This window comes from Lissotriton vulgaris, chromosome 3_2, assembly GCF_964263255.1.
Source record: "Lissotriton vulgaris chromosome 3_2, aLisVul1.2, whole genome shotgun sequence".
Classification (NCBI taxonomy): domain Eukaryota; kingdom Metazoa; phylum Chordata; class Amphibia; order Caudata; family Salamandridae; genus Lissotriton; species Lissotriton vulgaris.
The window spans coordinates 198,505,422-198,528,816 of NC_141690.1; the positions used below are offsets into that span (position 1 = coordinate 198,505,422).

Sequence of the window (23,395 nt, forward strand, 5' to 3'; positions counted from 1 at the left end):
TGGAGCCATGAGGACTTTTAAGGGCCCTTGCAACGCTTGGACCTTTAGCTACTAACATGGCAAAGTTTCTCTCTGAACTGGGCTTGGGGAGGATTCGTTTCATTGTATGACTAAAGGAATTGAACAAAATTCTAGGTGGAAGAATCCCAATGGTGATGCCGCCGGTCAGCCTGCTAAAGAAGGGACATTAGCAGCGCTGATGAATGCGCATGTGTAGTAAAGTGGATGGTTCGAGTAAATGAGGAGTTTCGTTTTCTGCGTTTAGGCAGAAGAGCGAGGCAAATCTTCCAGATATCACGCCTCGGCAGGAACAGGTAAGCATTTTCAATTTAAGCGGTGAACTTGCTATAACATTCTGTGGCTTCATTTTCTGTGCCATGGGGAAACAGGATAAGGAGAAGAGACGTAGGTCTCACACTCCCGCCTCCACTGTTTCTTGCTAGATATCCTTCTCCTCCTACAAATAAGGGAAAATCTTCAGAATTTTCAGATGAGGCCAGGATTAAAAAATTGATATTAGAAATCTTGGCTGAAATGGCGAAAAAGCAACAAGTAATAAGTCTGAAGCGGAATATCAATCATAATGTGCCGACAGTGGGGAATTGGAGATCTCCCATGAGGAACAAAGGGGCAAATATTTAGGAAAGGACTTATTACCTTGCATTCCTTCCTGTGAATATAGGAAGCTGTGACTTACTCAGAGACTCTTCTAAGGAAGTTTCTTCATAATCCTCAGATGGATCTTCAGATTCATCCACGCACTATGGATGTGGTTCTCCATGAATGGCAGGACCCAGTTACGACTGTTGCTCAAGTTCATGCAAACACTATACCCAAAGGAAATGGTCACTAAGCTTCCTGGTGCATTATCAGTGGATTCTATAGTGGGAAGTTTGGTGAGGAGAATAGCAATGACAAGAGGACACAATTTTGAAAGATGCCACAGAAAAAAAAGAATTGACTATGCCCCGAGGAAGGCCTATTTAGGTTCTCAGTTGGCTTTGATGGCAGGAGTCTGAGGAGCACACCATACACTTTCTAATCCCCTCTCTTTCAGATTTCAAGAAGCATTAGAGGAGAATACAGGATTTTCAGCTCTCCTGGAGGTTATGGAAACGCAAATTGAGTTTCTTTCTGATATATCATTTCATATTGTCAGAGCTTCTGCTCTGGCAGGTGGAGTATCCACAGGGGCTAGACTTAACCTATTCCTTAGAGATTTGTACACAGATTCAACCCAAAAATCATCATCTTTAAAGATGCCGTTAAGGGCACACATCTTTTTTGTCAACAACTCTAAGAGAAATTCAAGCAAACGGCATGGCAGAGACAAGTTTAAAAATTAGAGTACAATTTTTCAACTTGCGATGCAAGAACTTCAAGTCAAGAGGAAAAAAAAATCCCTGCACCATCCCAGGACGTGGAGGAAAGGATATTCCAAGATATATCTGGAGTCTAATAATTTAAGGGGGCACGTGATGGTGATAAATCACAAGCAGCTGTGGACAGAAGAATTTGTTTAATACCAGTGGGGGGCTTTATGAGTGTATGCATATGTCAGATCTAGAGTGACCATAAAGTCTCATCAGAAGTACCTAAGATTTTGTGTTCTGAGAGAACAATTTCGGGTACTTCCCTACGGCCTCAGCTCCGCTCCCAGGATGTTCACAACAGTGTTGGCCCCTCCGAAAGCGCATCTACGCCTTCATGGCTGGTGTCTGTTCCTTTACTTGGACTGGTTTATCCATGCTCCTACATGGGCAACAGAAGAGGAGGGTCTGAAGGTGGTATGCAATTGTTTAAAGACCAATGGGTTTCGTACTGCCTGTGATTCAAGGTGAAAGACCTGACCAGCTTTGAGAGTTACAATGCTCGAGGGGGACAACTAAACGTTAATGTCATTTCCAAGCGGAAAAACATTTTGCAAACAAATGCAACAAAATCCTTTCTTCATGCCAAGAGTTTTCAAACTGCACAGTGTTTCTGTCGCCTTTCGTGGATAATGAAAAAGAACAAATTAACTGCCTGGGCCTAGAAGGGAAGTTTTTACTAGGGCCCACAGCAAAAAGCGCACACATTTTACATTCAGCGTTGGCTCTAACAGCTACACATTTTACATTTATCTCAATCCATGTGTACACACACAAGGGCAGGGGTCATTGCTTTTGTTGGTTTATTTTTTTCAGTTTAACTTTCCCCCTTTTTTGCCTTCATGAAGAAAGTGAACTTTTTTGCAGAGCCCTACTCTACTGATGGTTATCTGCAGTAAATGTGAACACGCTCTGGCCTTGAAAGAATTGTGCAGCGGTATATTTAAGTAGGAGCTTTATATAACACAGTGCGTCTCCTTTTGGCTAATCAAGTCTTGGGTATGGCTTTGGCTAAATTCATGGGTCGCTGGAGTTCCATCCGTGAGGGGGGAACCTGTCCGATGTTTTCTGGTGAAATAAATTCTACAATACAATACACAACTGTAAAACACACAATGGCAGGGCCATCCCATACAGCTAGATGTAACACAAAAACTAAACTGAAGAAAGGAAGCTCAGACAGGACTTTTGGCATCCCTGACAATAGTCCATCTGCTCCTGAAACTATTGGCTAAGGTTTTTACTGCACCATTTAAGAACAAATGTAAAGAATGAAGAACTCTGAACTGGAAACTTTCCACTACAGAGAGATACCAATAGCATTCAACAACCCTGCGACAAGTTCAAATTTTACATCAGCAACTCATGCCCCAAACATCCGCCTCTATAGCGGCTCGAAACGATAAAATGAGACCCAAGAGGCTGAATCAGCCGGCTGTCTGGCTATGGCAATCCACAGTAGTGCCGATGAAGAAGAGCCCCCACATGCCATTACCATGTTAGTAGGGTTAACATGAAGTTATCTGGTAACATGTTGGGCAACAAACCTTTGAGCCACCAGCTTGCCAATGCATGCCTTTGAGGAGGCTTTGGACTAGAAGAGGGCTTTGCCAGGTAAGAAACGCTCTTTACTCTGGGTAGGCCATCAGCAGGCCGCCGGCACGATGGCCCAGTCACAGGCTTTGTTTTTCTGGGACAATCAAGACCATTTAGACCATGGGTGCTGCTGTGCTGTAGACACCAGGCACAGAGGCCCATTTAAAAGCAGTCTCTTTGAAGGGTACTCCGGACTAGCCAGCAGGGGCTTCACACTAACACAAGAAACATACATAATGCAGCATTCTGGTTCTGCTTCAGAGCCAGTAACAACAGAACAGCAAATAGCTGAGATGCCGGGAGGGCTGGCAGCCATTGAATTGGCCGCCTCCATCAAGGTGGTGCTTTTGATCTGAAGGTATGGTCTCTTGGGAGTCTCACCTCTGATCTCAATGTGAAAGGCTCCTATTCTGCTCAGTTTGCCTTGTGGATGGCCACTAGGCGGCAGGGCTAGGACACACTGACAGACCTTGCTGCAACGGTGGCCTCTTCAGAAGAAAGATGTAGTCGCCAGGCTGGTTATGAAAAGACATTCTGTAGGGGATTCCTCGGCTGCAGAAATGCCAGCATCGTTGGAGGTATCCAGTGTAAATTTTATGCCAATTTTTTCTGCCAAACCTCAGCACAAAATGGGCGACTGATATTCACCTTCTCGAGACGTGATCTCGAATACTAATGAATCTTTTATCAAACAGAATTGGCAACAAGTCCGACTTGTGTAAGACCTGTCAAGCCAGACTTAAAAAACCACGCACATTAATGACTGCCCACATTCCATCTGTGCTGCCGCCAGAGCAAAATGCTATAAATAATCTAGTTATCTAAGACACTTTAATAACATTACAATGGCATATGTTCGCACCTGAAAGTTGGAGCACAGGCAGCTGGACAAATAAAAAAAAGATCACAGATGTGTGGAGGGAAAGCACTTTTTTTGTGAAAGCACACAACTCCAACCCAACCTAAATATGCACTCCTGGCTCCCCACATGTGGGGGCGTAGCCAAAGTCCCTCTTCTGGTAACACATAATTGTCTGGCGACAGCTTCGCAGTCCAGCCAGACCATAAAAACAGCAAAGTCCTGAACAAAATCCACCACTATTTTTAAATATAGAGAAACCTGCCAAATCGGACTTGGGCTAATTTGTGATGCGATTATCCTGTACGATATAAATGCAATCAGAATACAATGCAATACGTCCAGGCAGGTGGTGTATGGGCCTATTGCATTTTTGGGACTTAAAGGAAGCTCACAAAGTTTACTAGCCACTGGCCGCATCCCCTGGCCAACCCTGCCACATCCTGATGACGCACATTTGGCTTCCAGCGCTCCAAACACAGATGCTATGAGGAATCTTAGAGAGCAGAGAAAGCCAGAAGAGCCACCATGTTGACTGTTCACTTTGCCACAACGAGCATCTAGTGATGTGAGAGAATTCACTCTCTTTCCTGCTTGTGAAGCCTTAAAGTAGCACTCGAGCTACACTCTTGAGGATGGAGGAGGGTCAAATGCTGTGACAATTCCTATAAGCAGAGATTACTCAAATGCAAGTGAATCCAAAGATTCAAAGCAGAAGACCCAATGACTGCCAATAACTGGACAAGAAGCGTGTAAGTCCTAAAAGTACCAGGGCCATTGTTACGGAAGTCCTGGGTGGGATTTTACAAGAGATGCAAACAGACCAAAATATCAAAGAAGCAATTGTTGGAGGAAGAATCAATGATGCAATTTAAGGATCATCTGAATACCATCAATTTTCATGTCAAACTGTATATGAACAAACTGTTGATATCTAGCAGTCTTTCACTTAAAACTCAGGTAGTAAAGGCGGTAATGATGTAAGGCATAAAACATGAGCTATAAAGAACAATGGTATCTCTAAATCGGATTGGTGTCAGTACAACGCGAAGTATTACATCGCATTCCGTTACAACTGAATTTTTACAACGCAGGATCCATTACATCGGATGCCATTACAACGCATGGCATTACATAGCAGATGGTATTACAACGCATACCATTACATCGTAAGTATAGGTAAGTATACCTTTTTAAAAAAAATGTTATTAAGTTAATTTAATTAATTTAATTTAATTAAAATACATTTTAAAATAGCCATTAATTTATTTTAATAAAATAATATCTATTTAATAAATGTAATTTTAATAAAAAAAAAGGAAATAATTTAATTTAATTAAAATAATGAAATTAATTTAATGTACATATTTGTAAAATTGAAATTAAATTAATTGAAATAATTTATTTAATTTAATTAATTTGATTTAAAAATGTAATTAATGTAATAAAATTAATTTAATTTATTAAATATATTTTAATTAATTTAAAAATGGGAAATATAATTTAATTATCCCAAAACACAAACCTACCCCTGAACCCTACAATACCCCTGTACCCCAAAACCCAAACCCTGCCCTAAAACCTAAAAACACCCCTGTACCCCAAAACCCAAACCCTGCCCTAAAACCTAAAAACACCCCTGTACCCCAAAAACCAAACCCTACCCTAAAACCTAAAAACACCCCTGTACCCCAAAACCCAAACCCTGCCCTAAAACCTAAAAACACCCCTGTACCCCAAAACACAAACCCTGCCCTAAAACATAAAAATACCCAAACACCCCAAAACATATACCTCAGTACCCCAAAACATATACTCCTATACTCATACTTTTTAAAAAATAATTAAATTAATATATTTAATTTATAATATTTAAAAACATAAATAAATATTTTTATTTATAATTAATAATAATTAAATCAATTATATAATATTAAATAAAATAAAAAAAATTATATACTTACCAATACTTACGATGTAATGGTATGCGTTGTAATACCATCTGCTATGTAATGCCATGCGTTGTAATGGCATCCGATGTAATGGATCCTGCGTTGTAATAGCTGCGTTGTAACAGCATTACGACGTAAAAGTTGCGTTGTAAGTGATACACACCCTCTAAATCTTAACAGCTTTAACCATTTAAACCTACGTGTTTCCATTAATATTATGAGTAGTAATTTTTAATACAAAAGGGCTAAATTTGAATTTCTTTTGTAAGTCTGCATGTTTTTGGGAGGTAGCAGAACAAAAGTAGATTTGGTAGATTCACCAGACAAGGAATATGCATTTTTTGTCAAAAGTGGTTTGTGAAATTCACTAAGGTGTCCCGCAATGGGGTGGGTGCAGCAAAATAGGAATTGTCTCAACATGGGGGTTTGTATGGCAATGGGGGCCGTAGGCGGGGAGAAAAGCCAATCCTTTGTTTAAGGATGCCAGCCAGTAAAAAAGTGGCTTCTGGGGAAAGTCGCTGGGTCGGACGTGTGTTTGGCTGGCCAGAAGGGTTTGTGAACAAGCCCAGACAACTTTTAAAAGGTTGGGGCCAAGAGTCAGACAGACTCTTCTGCTGCTGACTGAGAACAGCAGCCTCCTCTCTGCAGGCCCTTGCTCTTGGTGTTTTTCTGGCTGGAAGCTGCTGGTGAACTTGGATTTTCCCCCACTCACTCTGACCTGTTAACTTGGATTTTTCCCACCCACTTTGACCTTTGATTTTAAGTTCAGAGGAGGTGTTCAATTACTGTCTTGCTGTTTGCTTTGTCTGTAATGGTCTTGGTGGCACATTGCTTGGTCTTCTTGGTTGTATATTTGGGCAGGGTGGGCTGATTGTTGGCATTGAGACTTCTGGTCACCTGGACAGCTCACATAAAATATGTTCATACAATTGGCTATTTGGACATTAAGGCGGTGGTTTGGAGCCTTAATGGATTTCAGATGGCTGGGGTGGGCCCTGCCACACCAGATTCTGGTCCTCTCTGTGGATAGGTGTTCCATTCTTGGGGCCCAGAGTAAGGTGGTCAGCACCAGGGAACCGGTTGACCAGACTTCTCTCTGTCGGGTGACATTGAGTCCTCCAGGTGATGACTCTGGCATGCTAATTTTTAGGTTCGTATCCGAGAAGGCTTTGCTCTTCCTTGTGGGGGAGAGGAGTAATCAAAATTCTAGTGTACCTTCAGGCACAAGACAGGCCTAGTTTGTTGTTTTTTGAGGTGCAGGGAGTACCTGGGGAGGAGTCTGACAATGAGCTCACAAAATTGAATGGGGATGGCGGAAGGACAGGAATTATTATGTTGTGCTGACTCTCTATGGGATATTAATAATTGCATGTGTATGTAACAATTTATGTACCATTTTTTTTACAAAATAAAATATGTGTATCACAATAGTGGCGAGAGAGGTAACAAAGCCCACTAATCCTTCCTCACTAGCACAGTATATAATACACAAATGGTTAAGTGAGCTCCAAGAATTGGGAGGTATAGTACTATTCTAATTGAATGAAGATGCCCCTGTGAGGGGAAAAAATAGCCCTTTCCCACAACTCGTGGCATGCTTCAACATTGGGCTTTTCCAACAATCAAGAAGCATTCTTGTGTTTGGATGGGCTCTACCACGTTCTGGGAGCTCAGGATATAGGACACAGAGACCCTAGTCTGGACCGCACCCCCTCAGAACCAAACGAGTCAATGACAAGTACCCAGTTCGGTGTGGGTAAATGGGCCATGTTTATTACAGTACAAACCAAATACGACGTAAACCAAACAGACATCTGTGAGAAGTTGGCCTGATATGCAGTGCTCACTATTCTAGTGATCACTATGCATCAGCCCAAACGACCCTTATGGTGATTGGTTGTAAGTCAACCTTAGACCAGCTATCCTAGTAGCGTGGATACGAGCAGTCTTCGGGCTAAACTCTAGAGGGCGTGTTAAGCCCCTTGAACACCAAGTGAAAGGACACCACACAAGTGTTATGAAAATAAACAGTGTATTTATTAGAATCACAACAGCCCTGTACTCTTTATGAGGACAGGGTACTAAGCACACAACAGAAATCTTAAGAAAATACTTCAAGTGCACAATCAATAAAAGTGCCCGAGGGCACGGAAAGTTTAGTGGTCTCGGGCGGACCCGATAAGGCAAGTCGGAAGCGGTAGGGACTCGGGACCCTTAAATAAGGAGGCTATGCGGGCACCGAAATGCCGAAGTTACCTAGCCCAAGGGCTGCGGCTGCACAAGTCTTTACAGACGTCGGGAGTCCTCGCTGACGAGCCAGGAGCCGGAAGGAAGGAGTTGCTGGCCGGCGACCAGTGAAGATAGTTCGTAGAGATCCAAGCCTGGATCAGAGATGGATGACACCTAAAAGCAGAGGGGACCAAGTTCGTACTACTAGCCAGTAGTCAGAGGGTACCAGGAGGGCACCGGATGATCGTCACCTCGACTAGGTGAGTGGGCGACGCTAGGCTCTGCAGTCTCACGGACCAGGAGGCGTTGTCGGCGACCGGGATGGAGGTGCGAGCTGTCCCACGAAGGTTGATGCTGTCGGCGTCGCTGGGCCCAGGATTGGGGCAACAAGCCTTGCCAAATTCAGGGCCACGTGGTGGACCTAAAATGGCGTCTTGAGTGGACCAGGAGGGTCCGGAGTGCTCCTCTCTCAGAAGGGAGCAAAGGCCAGTCTGGAGCAACCAGACCAGCAGCGTTGGTTGTCGGATGTCGTCAAGAAGGCCACAAGCCAGCGGGCTAGTAGCCAGACAACGTGGTGAGCAGCAAAAAGCAGAAGGGCCCCACGCAGATCGTGGAGATGCTGGGAGGCTGGACTTCGGTGCTGGAGCTGCTCAGGGTCGGGGCTTCTCGGACCCCAAAGCACTCACCAGAGGATCCCTCGGCGGTCGTGCTGGATAGAAGTCGTGCAGTTCTGATGATGGCCGGTCCCTCGAGGTCTCGTCGCACCCACGGATCTCAGCTGAGCTGACGATGTGGGTAGAGGTCAGAGGTGCCAGGGAAGCCGGGTCTCGTCGAGCTGGTCGGTCGGATTCCTGAGGAAGGACGTGCAGCAAACCGCAGAGTTCTTAGATGGTGCCTGGGGATGCAGGGTGACTACTCCTTAGCCACAAGGGAGAAATCTTGAGAAGAAGTCGAGAGTTCCTTTCGTAGAAAGTAGTTCTTGATTCAAAGATGATCTAATTTGGTAGGGTCCCCGCTCCTGCCTTTATCCTAAAGAAAGGGGTGGGTACGTGACTAGGTCCTGCCCTAGGGGTGGGACCAGAAAGGGGGGTGGTTACACCCCTCTCCCATGTCGGACTTTCCCCAGGTCAGGGGCTGGGGTGCCCCTGGAACTGGTTCTAGCCAGCAGATGCGTAGTGAGCACCGGGGTGCCACTCCGCAGTCACCTTCCTGTAAAGCCCTGCCTACCCAGGATACACAAAACCCTGTCTGGGATGGTGCGAGCACCGCCCCGGACAGGAAACCCTTTGTCCAAGCTCTCCCCGCTGGAAGGTCTCCCAGCAGCAGGAGGTCAGACTCGTGTCTGTGGTGGCAGCATCCATTTTGTGGAGCTGAGGCTTCAGTTAACCTTAACTGGGGTTCACAGTTACGTACATGTCGTGTCCCTCTAGAAGGGTGGAATGCTAACCCCATCGCCAGCAATGGTGAGGGGTCAGTATCCCGATTCGTATGACACCTTACTCGACATGTCTTGATAACGCGATACCGAAGTTAGCGATATATGGTACGCGTTATCATGGAACAGCCATTGGGACTTGGTTCCGCAAGCTGCAACCAGGCTCGGCTCGTGCCAGAGCCCAATTCACACGATTCCACGCACTCTGCCTTCAGGATTGTCAAGGCCTGCCATAGGAGTGACTGATAGGAACTCGGGTGTCCATTTGAGGGTTAGATATAGGTATACTATATCTAAAGCAAAGGGCGAGTACGCCACCTTGCCCCAGCTGTCGTGCAGCCAGTTGTGTCAGATTTAGATGGCCATCCAGGGGTGGCATAATACATGCTTCAGCCCCTGGTAGGCCCTGGGTACACCGATGCCCTGAGTGACAGGGTCTGACAAGGTGGCCCAGTTCCAATTGGGTAATGCACCTAAGGTACACATGTCAATTTAGCGAGAGAACAGCTAGGCTGTGGGTCTGATTGGCAGGCCCACAGCCAGAGAAAGTCGTAAACCAGTGAAACAAAAGCAAAAAGTCCGGGTGATCATAGGATTGCAGACCCTACTCTTCTACAACATCATAAAATATTAAGTGAAATATAAATCAAACACAGACAGCAACGTTAAGCAGAGAACAGAATCTAAAATACATCAGAGTTAAGAGAATAAGTACCTGAAACTCAAAAGTAGGGAGAGCATCCAATTATTTACAATGGGGTCCTCCACGGACATCAATACCAAGACCTAGGCAACCACAGTTCATCAGTGAGCCTACACCCCAAGCCGGTGTGAACATCCTTTATCGGAATCTGGATTGCTGTCCCCACCCTCAGTGCTGCTCTACGAAGTATGAGATGAAGGCCCCCTGCTGTCGAGAAGCAATCTTTGAGGCAACTCTTTCACCCAATCTTTAAATAGAAGAGTGGTGGGTGGGTACGTCGCCCTGTCCAAGAGCACAAGAACTCAGAAGGAGCCGTAGAGGCTTGTGTGCAGGAGACTGCGCAGTCCTTGGGGGCCTGGGTCCTAGAGCCTTGCCCCTCTGGGGCGTGAAATGACAGAGCTGCACTTTGCGTAAATTTGCCCACATTTCACGTGATTTAGCGGAAGCAAATTATACAAATTTCACACAGACACAGATTAGGAGAAGCAAGGGATGAGACAGGTGCCCCCTTACCATGTTTCTATCACCTGAATATTATGAAAGAGCAATAAAGCTGCAATACTCTCATCACCATCGGTTAGCAGATAAGAGCGACAATAGTTGAATGCTGTGTTGTTAAACGTGGCGGCTTCTTTGAATGCAGACCTTAGTCACAAAGACCTTTCTTGGTAACATTCTTTGACCATTCTTAAGACAAGACAAGGATGTAAGAAAAGGTTCCCAAATGTGTGCTCGCTTCACCACCCACCTCTCTACCACAGGATAGTGAATCAATTTAAGATGCCCCATTAGGGGAAGGCGACCCTTCACTTCCTGCGAGATACAAGCTTTCCATATACTACGTTCCACAAACTTTCTACAGGGAATTATTGCTGGTCTAACAGTAAGATACAGTTATTCCAATAGCTAGTCCAATAAAAGTAATTCTACAGGCAACCATCAATTAAAAAAATGAAACAGTAATTAGCAAAGCAAAAAATATTTCTTCATTTTCAGCAAATCTTAAACAGCACACACCCAGCTCTCAACAAGTCAGTGACAGGCAAACTATTCTGTTCTGACATCCAACCGAATACACCCATAGTGTAATTTTCCAAACAGGGCGAAAATATAGAGTATTCTGGCACACTTGGCACAGGTGAAAATGAAGGCAAAGCGGAGGCAGATATTGCGAGGATAGCACAGGAATAGTATGCAATATCGCTGATAGAAGAAAGAGGAGAATGGAAAAGTGGTGCTGGCAGTTGGTGGGAGTGGGAGGGGTTACAGACAGACCTTGGAAAGAACAGAAATTAGACAGGACAGGTATGGGCCATCCAACAGAGGAAGACAAGAGAAAATAGAACGAGATCATGAAAGATGAAAGCAGGCTGGACTGGAGAGGAAAAGAAAGAGAAATTGGATGAAATTGGGGAGGATCGTAACAGGCAAGAATGAGCTGGACTGGGAAGAGAAGAAATGGAAGTTAGACCAGAATCAACAGAGGGAGCTGATTAAGAAGAGGACAGATGTCAGGTGCCACCAGAACACATATAAGGATCGGCTTGACTAAAGAGCAAAGAAAACGAGAAAAAGAAATAGATCAGGGAGTTAGGAAGAGCAGAGAGTGAGCAGGCATGACCCAGATGTGAAATATAATGGAACAAAGGGAAGGATGAGAGCAAACAGAGTGGGAAACAATGGACCAGACCGGAGAGAAAGAGAAAATAGTAAATAAAGGGATAACAAGAGAGAGAAGATCTAGGGAAAACAGAAAAAAAATAGGAGAACGAGGACTCAGAGGTGCCGTCATTTAAAAAAGCATGTAATAAGCCTGAAGCAGACCTGCCAACTCACACGGTGCCACCGTGTGTCACACTTTTTGGCTCCCTTCACACGGTCACACTGCAAGGAGTGGAAACCACACGGTGGCAGGGAAAACAAGCTGAAAACAAACATAAACCGTGGATTTTCAGCTCGTTCTCGGGGGCAGTAACCAGCCGATGTCCATTAAGAGGTGTGAAAACACCCGAAGTCATAGGTGATAGCCTCAATGACCCTTTGTTTTAATTTTTGGGCGAGGGCCTGGGTGCTGGGTGCAGGGCAGAGGGCCCTGCTCCCTACTCATACAGTGGCATTCATTTGTAAGTTGGCAGGTACGCTGAAGAAGTGCACGAATAACAAACAGTGATCCTAAAGCTGGGCCAGGCATGAGGACATCAGTGATGTCAACAAATGCTGATGTTGGACAGAAGAAACAGTGTGTTGGCGCTACACAAGCATGTCTACTCGGTTAAGAATACAGAAACAGACATCGCACAGATTAGCAGTTCATGGCTGGACACTTACTTCCACTTTCAGATTCCTCATCATCATCTTCGTCATCACCGGATGACGGAGAATCTGGAGGAGGAAACAACACAAGGTTTTTAACCGGAAAACCTTGATGCATTTCACGGTATACATCTCCATTTAAGAAAATGACACATGAAATAAAGCAGGGTAACATTCTGTTGCTTCATTTCAAGACATTATTTAATCTTCAGCAAATCTTTAAGAGCCCTAAAATCTTTCTAGAGCTAGGATGATACAAAAATGTTTACGTCTGCATTGAAAAGGACCCCCTTAAACATGCTCCACAGCTGTGTCCTAAGGATGCTGTACAAGATGGGGGAGGGCAAACTATCAGAGGATCACCCTCATTCGCAATTCTGGATTTCAAGATAAAACTCTCACTAAACTCCCACTCTAAATTAAGAGTCACTCCAAGAGACTATCAGGCTATTCAGGCGTATGTCAAGATGTTCATGAATCAGAGACGGTCTGTTGTCTATTTGGGACTGGTCTGTGTTTTGCTACTACCAGGCTTGTTATTACGAGTCTCCACCCTTTCTTCAACAGGAATAAAAACTTGGAATGGAGATTGTTCCTGCGTTTGGTGATATAGAAACTGTACTTCCCACTCAATAGGGAAAGAGAAGCACATCAGGGAGTTAGGAAGAGCATAGAGTGATCAAGCATGGTCCAGATGTGAAAAAGGGAAGAAATGGAAGGATCCGAGCGCAGATTGGGAAAGAATGTACCAGACCGGAGACAAAGAGAGAGCAGATGCAGGAAAAATAGGGAGAAGAATAGAGGAAAAAAATAAGGGGTGAGAGGCGTTGTTGTTTAAAAAAGCATGGAATAAGCTTAGAGAAATGGTGCACAGTTCACACACACGGATCCTACTTCTGGGTGAGACATGAGGACGTCAGTTTTGTGAACAGGTGCTGCAGATACCTGCATTGGGTGATATAGTAACCATACTTCCCACTCTATGCGAACGCTACTGTTGCCAGACAAACTGTAAAAATTCATGGTCTCTTTCCACGTAGAGAAGGAAAGTAAAAGAGCGACTGGTAAGGAGAAGTCTGAACAGAAGAAAAGATGGGATAAAAGGAGATATTTGGATGTGGTAACAGCATAGTGAAGGGGATATCTGAGAAGGGCCAGAGGAGTGGTGAAAGGAGCATTTCAAGAAGTAGGGAGAGAGCATGGAGAGACAGGCACCCAACCCTACTTTGAAAGAAGCCTGCAGACGACTTGAGCACAATACTGAATTCGACCACAGGTTAAGAGCCACACTGAGATCAGTTACAGGGCTGCAAAGTATAACTCATCACATTCAGGGGAACAATGCTCCCACTTCCAGTGCACGTGTGCCAGAAATACTGAGTAATGGGGCGGGAAGGTCCGATTTGTGAATGTAGGTCTCAGTCTCGAGCTCCTCTGCATACAAGGAGATGCTCCCCATGACCTCAGAGACCATGGACCCTTTCTGTTCAGTTACCTGGATGGCCATCGGCTGTTAAATTAAGCTCGTAGCTGCTCAACAATGAAACAATGACAGAATATTCACAGGTTGTATCCTGGCCTCCGGGTTTCAAGATGGAAGCAAGACGCGTCACAAGAAAGGGGCCTGTCGTGACAGAGATAGAAAGACACTGTTGAATATATGAGCAGCCTAGCGAGGCTTGTTTCGCTGCTTAAAACTGCCAGCTGTTGCCATGCACAGGTTGCACAAGGCAGCAGATATACCAGTCTTACTCGCATCACCACGATGCGTCTCGGACTTCCTCGTAACACAGCTAGGGCCCTTGGAAGCCTTCCGTTCTTAATGTCCTCTAATCTCCATTTACTATGGATTATTTTCCAATGACACCCTCAGACACAAATCGATTCCAGATTCAAACAAAAGTGTGGATCTCACTGTACTTCTCCCGCTCGAGCAATGAAGGCCATTAAGAAGCGGAGAGGCCCGAAGTACTCAAAAATGATGGTCTTCGAAAGGTGCCAGATGCAGCAAGAACAGGCCATCGCCACCACTCTCTTGGCTGAATGCGGCATTTCCATTTTCTGTGCAAAGCGCTTCTTACTTTTAGTCTTAATACTGATGTCGAGTTATTGTGGTGCAAATTACTGTTTATCTAAAATGCATGACATGTCCAAAGCCAAAGGTTCTTTCTGCTTCAAGTGGCGATGGATCTATCTGTTCAGTACTCCATGAGGATGAAATACTGAGGCAAATACAGAGAGGGTGATAACACAGATAATAAAAGAGGAAAAATGAAAGAGGGAGCAATAGAGGGAGAGAGGAAGAAGGAAGAGAGACACTTACACATAGAGGGGCAGATTACTGGAGAGTCAAGCATCACATGTAAGATTTTGATCTAAATTCTGTTTTACCCTGTAAACGTTTAACTTTAATTTCCAACACGCCTGTGTCAATAGCATATCACCAGTCAGCGGGATGAAAGAGAGTAGGCTGTGGCGATATCTAAATCTCAAGCCTATGGCTTACTCAAACGTCTCTACACGGCGTGCACGAACACGCTGAGCTATACTGCCCTCCTGCAGTCAAGCTAAAAAACAGACACCTGTTTGGACCAGTGCCGCTAGGGCTGTTTTAAAGGACTATTATTAGGAAATATTGAAACGAAGACGGTCAGGGTGTTCAATGCAGAGCTGATGGGTAACAGTTCCTAGTTTTCACCACCTCCCAGCCACACAGCTGAACTTCCGTGCGCCCAGCTGCCTATCTACTCAATATTGCCCTTCACCCCAAGAGCATTTAAATGCAATTGTACAGACAGCCAAATATAACTGGCAGGACTATTTAAATTATCCATTAGTCACAACTGACAACATAAAGTGCAAGATGGTGAAAGGGACGAAAATGACTTTAAAAGGGTCAAGTGCTTCAGTGGTTGTTAAATTCGGCTGACCTTGAAATGTCTGCGTTTACTGCATCAACGCAGACATTTGTTAATACTGTAGAAAAGAGGAGGGACCACTCGGAACCAGACGTGTTTTGCTTTATCGTCCTGGTGGACACAGCCCCCGGGGGAGGGCGGCCATTTTGCCATCACTGTTGGAGAATCTCACTTTGTTTTTGTTGATGGTGAATTTGATAAAAAAAAAAAAAAAAGTATCAGCCAAGGCACAACAAAACTGTTTTTGTAGAGCCCTCTCCAGCTGGGTTGAATAATGAGGTTCACTTAAAGCTAATTGCGTTGTAATGACCAGTCAACAAGAGAACCATTCCGCCCCTGTTGTGCAAACAGCAGGCTGCGGCGACACAGCCCAAACACGCCTAATTCTATGGAATGTGTATGAGAAAATGACTGTTTGCGCATTTGCTTTAGCTCTCGTGTGAGTAAAGCCAGGGGCAGCAGTTCACCTAGGATGCAACAGGGAAACTCTGGCCAAGCACGCGCGGCTCTGCAATAAACTGGGGGTTCAGGCATAAAGCTGGGGATAACCCTAAAAAGGCCTCGTGGCCTTAGACATGCCACTTTTAGCGTCAATGGGGCTCTTTGTCTTCCAGCTAGGCTCCTCCCAATGCCCCCTGCCAGGCCCCTCTCAATGCCCGCTGCCAGGCTCCTCTCAATGCCCCCTGCCAGGCTCCTCTCAATGCCCCCTGCCAGGCTCCTCCCAACGCCCCCTGCCAGGCTCCTCTCAACGCCCCCTGCCAGGCTCCTCCCAATGCCCCCTGCCAGGCCCCTCTAAATGCCCGCTGCCAGGCTCCTCTCAATGCCCCCTCTCAATGCCCCCTGCCAGGCTCCTCTCAATGCCCCCTGCCAGGCTCCTCTCAACGCCCCCTGCCAGGCTCCTCCCAATGCCCCCTGCCAGGCTCCTCTCAATGCCCCCTGCCAGGCTCCTCCCAATGCCCCCTGCCAGGCCCCTCTCAATGCCCGCTGCCAGGCTCCTCTCAATGCCCCCTCTCAACGCCCCCTGCCAGGCTCCTCTCAACGCCCCCTGCCAGGCTCCTCCCAATGCCCCCTGCCAGGCTCCTCCCAATGCCCCCTGCCAGGCTCCTCCCAATGCCCCCTGCCAGGCTCCTCTCAATGCCCCCTGCCAGGCTCCTCCCAATGCCCCCTGCCAGGCTCCTCTCAATGCCCTCTCTCAATGCCCCCTGCCAGGCTCCTCTAACTGCCCCCTGCCAGGCTCCTCTCAATGCCCCCTGCCAGGCTCCTCTCAATGCCCCCTGCCAGGCTCCTCCCAATGCCTCCTGCCAGGCTCCTCTCAATGCCCCCTGCCAGGCTCCTCTCAACGCCCCCTCCCGGGCCCCCACTCACCGGTCACCCTGACGGTCACGTTGCGGAGCACCTCGCTGGACTGCCAGGCCTTGCAGCTGTACACTCCCGAGTCGTCGTAGGACACATTGATGATCTTGAGCAGTTTCTGGCCGGTGTGGGTCCGGTTGGTGGGCGCGACTGAGATCCCGTCCTTGAACCAGAGCACGGACACCGAGGCGCCCGGGCTGCTGCAGGCCAGCTCGATGGTGTCCCCCGTGCCCAGCAGGAGCTCTTCCACCAGGGCGCCGGGGAGGGGGTCTGCGGGGAGAAGAGGGCAAGTTAACAGGGCAGCAGCGACACAGCACATGCAGCACAGCAATCAGGACATTACTGAATCAGCTATCGTGACATCGCTGAACTAGCTATCGCGATATCACTGAGCCAGCTACCGGGACATGACATCACTGAAACAGATACCGGGACATGACATCACTGAACCAGCTAGCGGGACATGACATCACTGAACCAGCTAGCGGGACATCGCTGAACCAGCTATCAGGACATCACTGAATCCGCTATCGGGACATCGCTGAACCAGCTATCGGGACATCGCTGAACCAGCTATCGGGATATCGCTGAGCCAGCTACCGGGACATGACATCACTGAAACAGCTATCGGGACATGACATCACTGAAACAGCTACCGGGACATGACATCACTGAACCAGCTAGCGGGACATGACATCACTGAACCAGCTAGCGGGACATCGCTGAACCAGCTATCGGGACATCACTGAATCCGCTATCGGGACATCGCTGAACCAGCTATCGCGATATCACTGAGCCAGCTACCGGGACATGACATCACTGAACCAGCTACTGGGACATGACATCGCTAAACCAGCTATCGGGACATCGCTGAACCAGCTATCGGGACATCGCTGAACCAGCTATCGGGACATCGCTGAACCAGCTATCGGGACATCGCTGAACCAGCTATCGGGACATCGCTGAACCAGCTATCGGGACATCGCTGAACCAGCTATCGGGACATCGCTGAACCAGCTATTGGGACATCGCTGAACCAGCTATCGGGACATTACTGAATCAGCTATCGGGACATTACTGAATCAGCTATCAGCTATCGGGACATTACTGAATCAGCTATCGGGACATTACTGAATCAGCTATCGGGACATCGCTGAACCAGCTATCGGGACATAGCTGAACCAGCTATCAGGACATCGCTGAACCAGCTAGCAGGAAATGAATCACATTATTGAACCAGAGTTTATCGGACACCCTTACTACTGATGGTCGTAATTATTAATTGGCCTGTACGGGACAAAGGTCCGAGTTTGCCCTGTTGTGCTTCAACCGTGAGCTGCCGAAGCTCACAAGTTACAAGACAGCAGGCTGCCCAAATGGACACAAGATTTCAGTTAAAATTCTTCGACGTTTTCGATGAGCCTTGGACCTTAAAAGCGCGCGCACTCTCACCGAGTGTTATTAAACCCATTTTTCATGTTCCATGGCAGCTCCGAGGCAGGCAGCGAGCAGCGCTCCGCCAGGCCCCGGAGCAGGCCGTGAAAAAGGCGCTGTGTGCACAAACGCGCGGTATGTACCGCTGACCTCGCAGGCTCCTCGGCCCATCCACTCAGGTTAGTACAAATAAACACGAGGTAGCCCGCTGTATCTGCACAAACACTCACAGCCTTTTATGAACTATGCACGACTCTCAGCTGCACTCAATCTGTCCAACCGAACTCTTCCCAGGCACCTCAGAAGCAACACTCCCCGTCAGCAGGTAGAAAACAGCAGAAACCGGCCTTCAAAGCTCTTGTGCATTTATGACATTCAAACGGAATGCGCAGGTTGCAGAACACATCTGTGTTAAAGCTTGGTGCAAGCACGGAGCTCACAAGCCCCTGGCCACACCGAAGTGCATAGCACCCCGTAAGCACCAAGAACTTGGTGCAAGCACGGAGGTCACAAGCCCCCGGCCACACCGAAGTGCAGAGCACCCCGTAAGCACCAGGAACTTTAAAGCTTGGTGCAAGCACGGAGCTCACAATCCCCTGGCCACACCGAAGTGCAGAGCACCCCGTAAGCACCAGGAACTTTAAAGCTTGGTGCAAGCACGGGGTTCACAAGCCCCCGGCCACACCGAAGTGCAGAGCACCCCGTAAGCACCAGGAACTTTAAAGCTTGGTGCAAGCACGGAGCTCACAAGCCCCCGGCCACACCGAAGTGCAGAGCACCCCGTAAGCACCAGGAACTTTAAAGCTTGGTGCAAGCACGGAGCTCACAATCCCCTGGCCACACCGAAGTGCAGAGCACCTCGTAAGCACCAGGAACTTTAAAGCTTGGTGCAAGCACGGGGTTCACAAGCCCCCGGCCACAACCAAGTGCAGAGCACACGGTAAGTACCAGGAACTTTAAAGCTTGGTGCAAGCACTCACAAGTCCCTGGCCACACCGAAGTGCAGAGCACCCCGTAAGTACCAGGAACTTTAAAGCTTGGTGCAAGCATGGGGTTCACAAGCCCCATGCCACACCGAAGTGCAGAGCACACGGTAAGTACCAGGAACTTTAAAGCTTGGTGCAAGCACTCACAAGTCCCTGGCCACACCGAAGTGCAGAGCACCCCGTAAGTACCAGGAACTTTAAAGCTTGGTGCAAGCACGGGGATCACAAGCCCCTGGCCACACGGAAGTGCAGAGCACCCGGTAAGCACCAGGAACTTTAACGCTTGGTGCAAGCACTCACAAGTCCCTGGCCACACCGAAGTGTAGAGCACCCCGTAAGCACCAGGAACTTTAAAGCTTGGTGCAAGCACGGGGCTCACAAGCCCCCGGCCACACCGAAGTGCAGAGCACCCCGTAAGTACCAGGAATTTTAAAGCTTGGTGCAAGCACGGGGCTCACAAGCCCCCGGCCACACCGAAGTGCAGAGCACCCCGTAAGCACCAGGAACTTTAAAGCTTGGTGCAAGCACGGGGTTCACAAGCCCCCGGCCACACCGAAGTGCAGAGCACTTCGTAAGTACCAGGAATTTTAAAGCTTGGTGCAAGCACGGGGCTCACAAGACCCTGGCCACATCGAAGTGCAGAGCTCCCAGTAAGTACTAGGAATTTTAAAGCTTGGTGCAAGCACGGAGCTCACAATCCCCTGGCCACACCGAAGTGCAGAGCACCCGTAAGTACTAGGAATTTTAAAGCTTGGTGCAAGCACGGGGCTCACAAGCCCCCGGCCACACCGAAGTGCAGAGCACCCAGTAAGTACTAGGAATTTTAAAGCTTGGTGCAAGCACGGGGCTCACAAGTCCCTGGCCACACCGAAGTGCAGAGCACCCCGTAAGTACCAGGAACTTTAAAGCTTGGTGCAAGCATGGGGCTCACAAGCCCCTGACCACACTGAAGTGCAGAGCAGACCGTAAGTACCAGGAACTTTAAAGCTTGGTGCAAGCACGGGGCTCACAAGACCCTGGCCACACCGAAGTGCAGAGCACCCAGTAAGTACCAGGAATTTTAAAGCTTGGTGCAAGCACGGGGCTCACAAGACCCTGGCCACACCGAAGTGCAGAGCACCCCGTAAGTACCAGGAACTTTAAAGCTTGGTGCAAGCATGGGGCTCACAAGCCCCTGACCACACTGAAGTGCAGAGCAGACCGTAAGTACCAGGAACTTTAAAGCTTGGAGCACTCATTGGGCTCAGAAGACCCTGGCCACACCCAAGTGCAGAGCACACAGTAAGCACCAGGAACTTTAAAGCTTGGTGCAAGCACAGAGCTCACAAGACCCTTGCCACACCGAAGTGCAGAGCACCCCGTGAGCACCAGGAACTTTAAAGCTTGGTGCAAGCATGGAGGTCACAAGCTCCTGGCCACACCGAAGTGCAGAGCTCCCCGTAAGTACCAGGAACTTTAAAGCTTGGCGCAAGCACTCACAAGTCCCCGGCCACACCGAAGTGCAGAGCACCCCGTAAGCACCAGGAACTTTAAAGCTTGGTGCAAGCACGGGGCTCACAAGTCCCCGGCCACACCGAAGTGCAGAGCACCCCGTAAGCACCAGGAACTTTAAAGCTTGGTGCAAGCACGGGGCTCACAAGTCCACGGCCACACCAAAGTGCAGAGCACCCCGTACGCACCCGGAACTTTAAAGCTTGGTGCAAGCACGGGGCTCACAAGTCCCCGGCCACACCGAAGTGCAGAGCACCCCGTAAGCACCAGGAACTTTAAAGCTTGGTGCAAGCACGGGGATCACAAGTCCCTGGCCACACCAAAGTGCAGAGCACCTCGTAAGTACGAGGAACTTTTGGAGAAAGCGTTGCTCTATACTGTGGAGCGTCCTGTTCTCGTGAAGGGGCCCTGTGTGCATTTAGTAAGTGAACAAACCACGCACTGGCGAGCATTCCCCTTCCGACCGCAGCATGCGCTCAAACACCCCTGAAAGGATCTACATAGCCTGTGGTCACCCAGTCGCCTCAGAAGCGAGCTTTGTGGGGGTATTTTTAGCCGTGGTTCATAGCCTATTCACAGAGAGGGGGGTCGCAGCGCTAGTGTGTACATTTCAGAATGAACCTCCAAAAAAGAGAGAGTTCCCCAGAATGACCAGAAAGGACTGGGTAATACAAATAGTAAACAAAAAAAATTCCTTTCTGTGTACTCAATTAGATACTACTTAATGACACTGTTAAAGATTAGACTGCAAATGTCAACATTATCGGCGCCATCTTGCCCCCTTTTCAAGCCCATTCGTGCGCGTAAGCGGCAGCCATTTTGAACACCATGGCCTCCCTGCCCCTCGCTGATAGCCAGCGCGTCTCTCTCTCTCTTAACCTCGCAAGCATCCCCCCCGCACATTGGCAACCCCCGCTCTCTCATGCCTTGGGTCATAAACCCCCCTTCAGCGCAGCTTCAACACAGAATCCCATCCTGTTCCCAGCGCGACACCTCCCCTCACTCCTTTCATGGCCACAGATCCCTTTAATGCAAACCCCCTTTTCCTGTGTCCCCGTTTGTCTTCCTCGTTCCCAGGCCGCCACCTGGCCCTGCGGATACTGTTTATTACCCCGTACAGTAGGAAGCTTCCCCTCCCCACCAAAAGACCCTCGAACCGATCAAAGCCCCCACCCTATGAGATCCGATCAACCCCATGCATTCCGTGAAACGGCGGAATGCCCTGCTGTGCGGCAACCATCCCCTGTTGTGACCGGGGTGGGGAATCCAACTGTGAATGTATGTGGGAACGGGCCTGAAGGGGAGATTCCGAGGATGTTCTTTCAACTATCAACGTGTTGCGAGAATGTGTTATGTGCAATAAAGGTCATAAACCCTAGTATAAGAGGCCAGGCCTCAGAGATGTGGTTAGAGCACCTCGTGACGATACTTGCTGTCTGAATTGATGTGTTCTCCTCCGGAGAGAATAAAATCCTCGTTTCCTGCCTTCCAGTCTCCAGCGCCTGCTTCTTCATTGATTAACATTGGTGGGTCATAGAGGCGATACCGCCGGGCAACAAAAAGGGTCTTTGGTTACTGGTTGTCTTTGGAACCCTTTTTAACAATTGGCGCCCACGTGGGGCCCATCAGCGACTCGTGGATCCAGTGGGAGAGGTCCTGACGACAGAGTGAACGACTGCAACGATCGGAAGGTACCCTGTCCGATAGACCCTCGTCTGACAGCCGATCATCCGAACTTCACTGGTTCCGAACAGACCTCGCTCGAGTGATCTGCGGTCCTGACTGGGAACCATCAGGAGTGCCACGAGAAGTACGAAGAGAAGAGGACGATCGGGCGCTGGATTCGGAAGACAAGAATCTGTCCATGCGGTCCGGGTAAGGTCGTGTAAACACGACGAATTGCGAAAGTGATTGATAATTGAAAGTGATTGATAATTGTTGAGAAAATACTAGTATTACTTTTTGTTAATTTATTTGGAGATTCACTGTCTGCAAACGGAGAAACAACAGGCTCTCCCTTTATAAACAGCGAAGGATAGGTACGCACCCGTCGGACCTATCTTTCTCCCCCATTGAACAATTGCCCCCCCCCCCATTGATTAACTGTTATAGATTGTTTTCTGGAGATTCTCTGTCTGCAAACAGGGAAGAATAGGTCCCCTCTCTGCAGATAGTGAAAGGGTAGGTGACGCGAACCTTTGCGAGCCTACTTATTCTTCCCATTGACCATATTGATTTTTTATTTTTGACCTAACATTGATTGCTCAAGATTGGTTCATGAGGTATTCACTACGTGCAAACAACGTAGAATAGAAATATTCTGTCTAGTCTTTGCACGCAGCGATAAGATAGGTAGTGCCGACTATTATCCCATTGTGATCCGTCATGCCTGTCTTCTCCCCACTGGTTAGTAGCCTGTTTAGTCCGGACCGCTTATTAGAGATGAACCATCCGGCTCCGCTGGAAGGCACCCCTAATAAGGACATGTTCATGAAGCATGGATTAATCGCTATAGCCTATAGCCAGCTGTGGCATAAATATACGAAAAAGGATCGAGAAAGTCAGTGGCCACTGGTAGGATCCTTTGAAGACGATAAAATAAACACACTAGAAACAGCCCTTGGTAAAAACAAGACAACGCCCACTATGCTTGATAGCTTCGGCATGTGGCGAAAAGAAGCCGAACAACGTAAAAAGAGAACTGAGAGTAGGTTGGGAAAAGAGCTGCGGAAAGCAGCCCACCTAGCGGCTCAGAA

General features: G+C 47.9%; 1 protein-coding gene across 11 annotated transcripts in view; it reads right to left on the bottom strand.

Annotated features, from left to right (window-relative positions):
* The window catches only part of FGFR3 (fibroblast growth factor receptor 3), a 129,348-nt gene that overhangs the window by 63,018 nt on the left and 42,935 nt on the right, over nucleotides 1-23,395 (bottom strand). For 8 of the 11 annotated variants that reach the window (XM_086964217.1, XM_086964214.1, XM_086964218.1 and 5 more), the window contains exons 3-4: nucleotides 16,741-16,998; nucleotides 12,473-12,526 (exon numbers count right to left, since the gene is read on the bottom strand). In XM_086964217.1, coding sequence (XP_086820343.1) covers nucleotides 12,473-12,526; nucleotides 16,741-16,998 — 312 coding nt within the window. The remainder of the gene's footprint in view (nucleotides 1-12,472; nucleotides 12,527-16,740; nucleotides 16,999-23,395) is intronic. The other 3 variants (XM_086964221.1, XM_086964220.1, XM_086964219.1) reach the window with 1 other exon arrangement.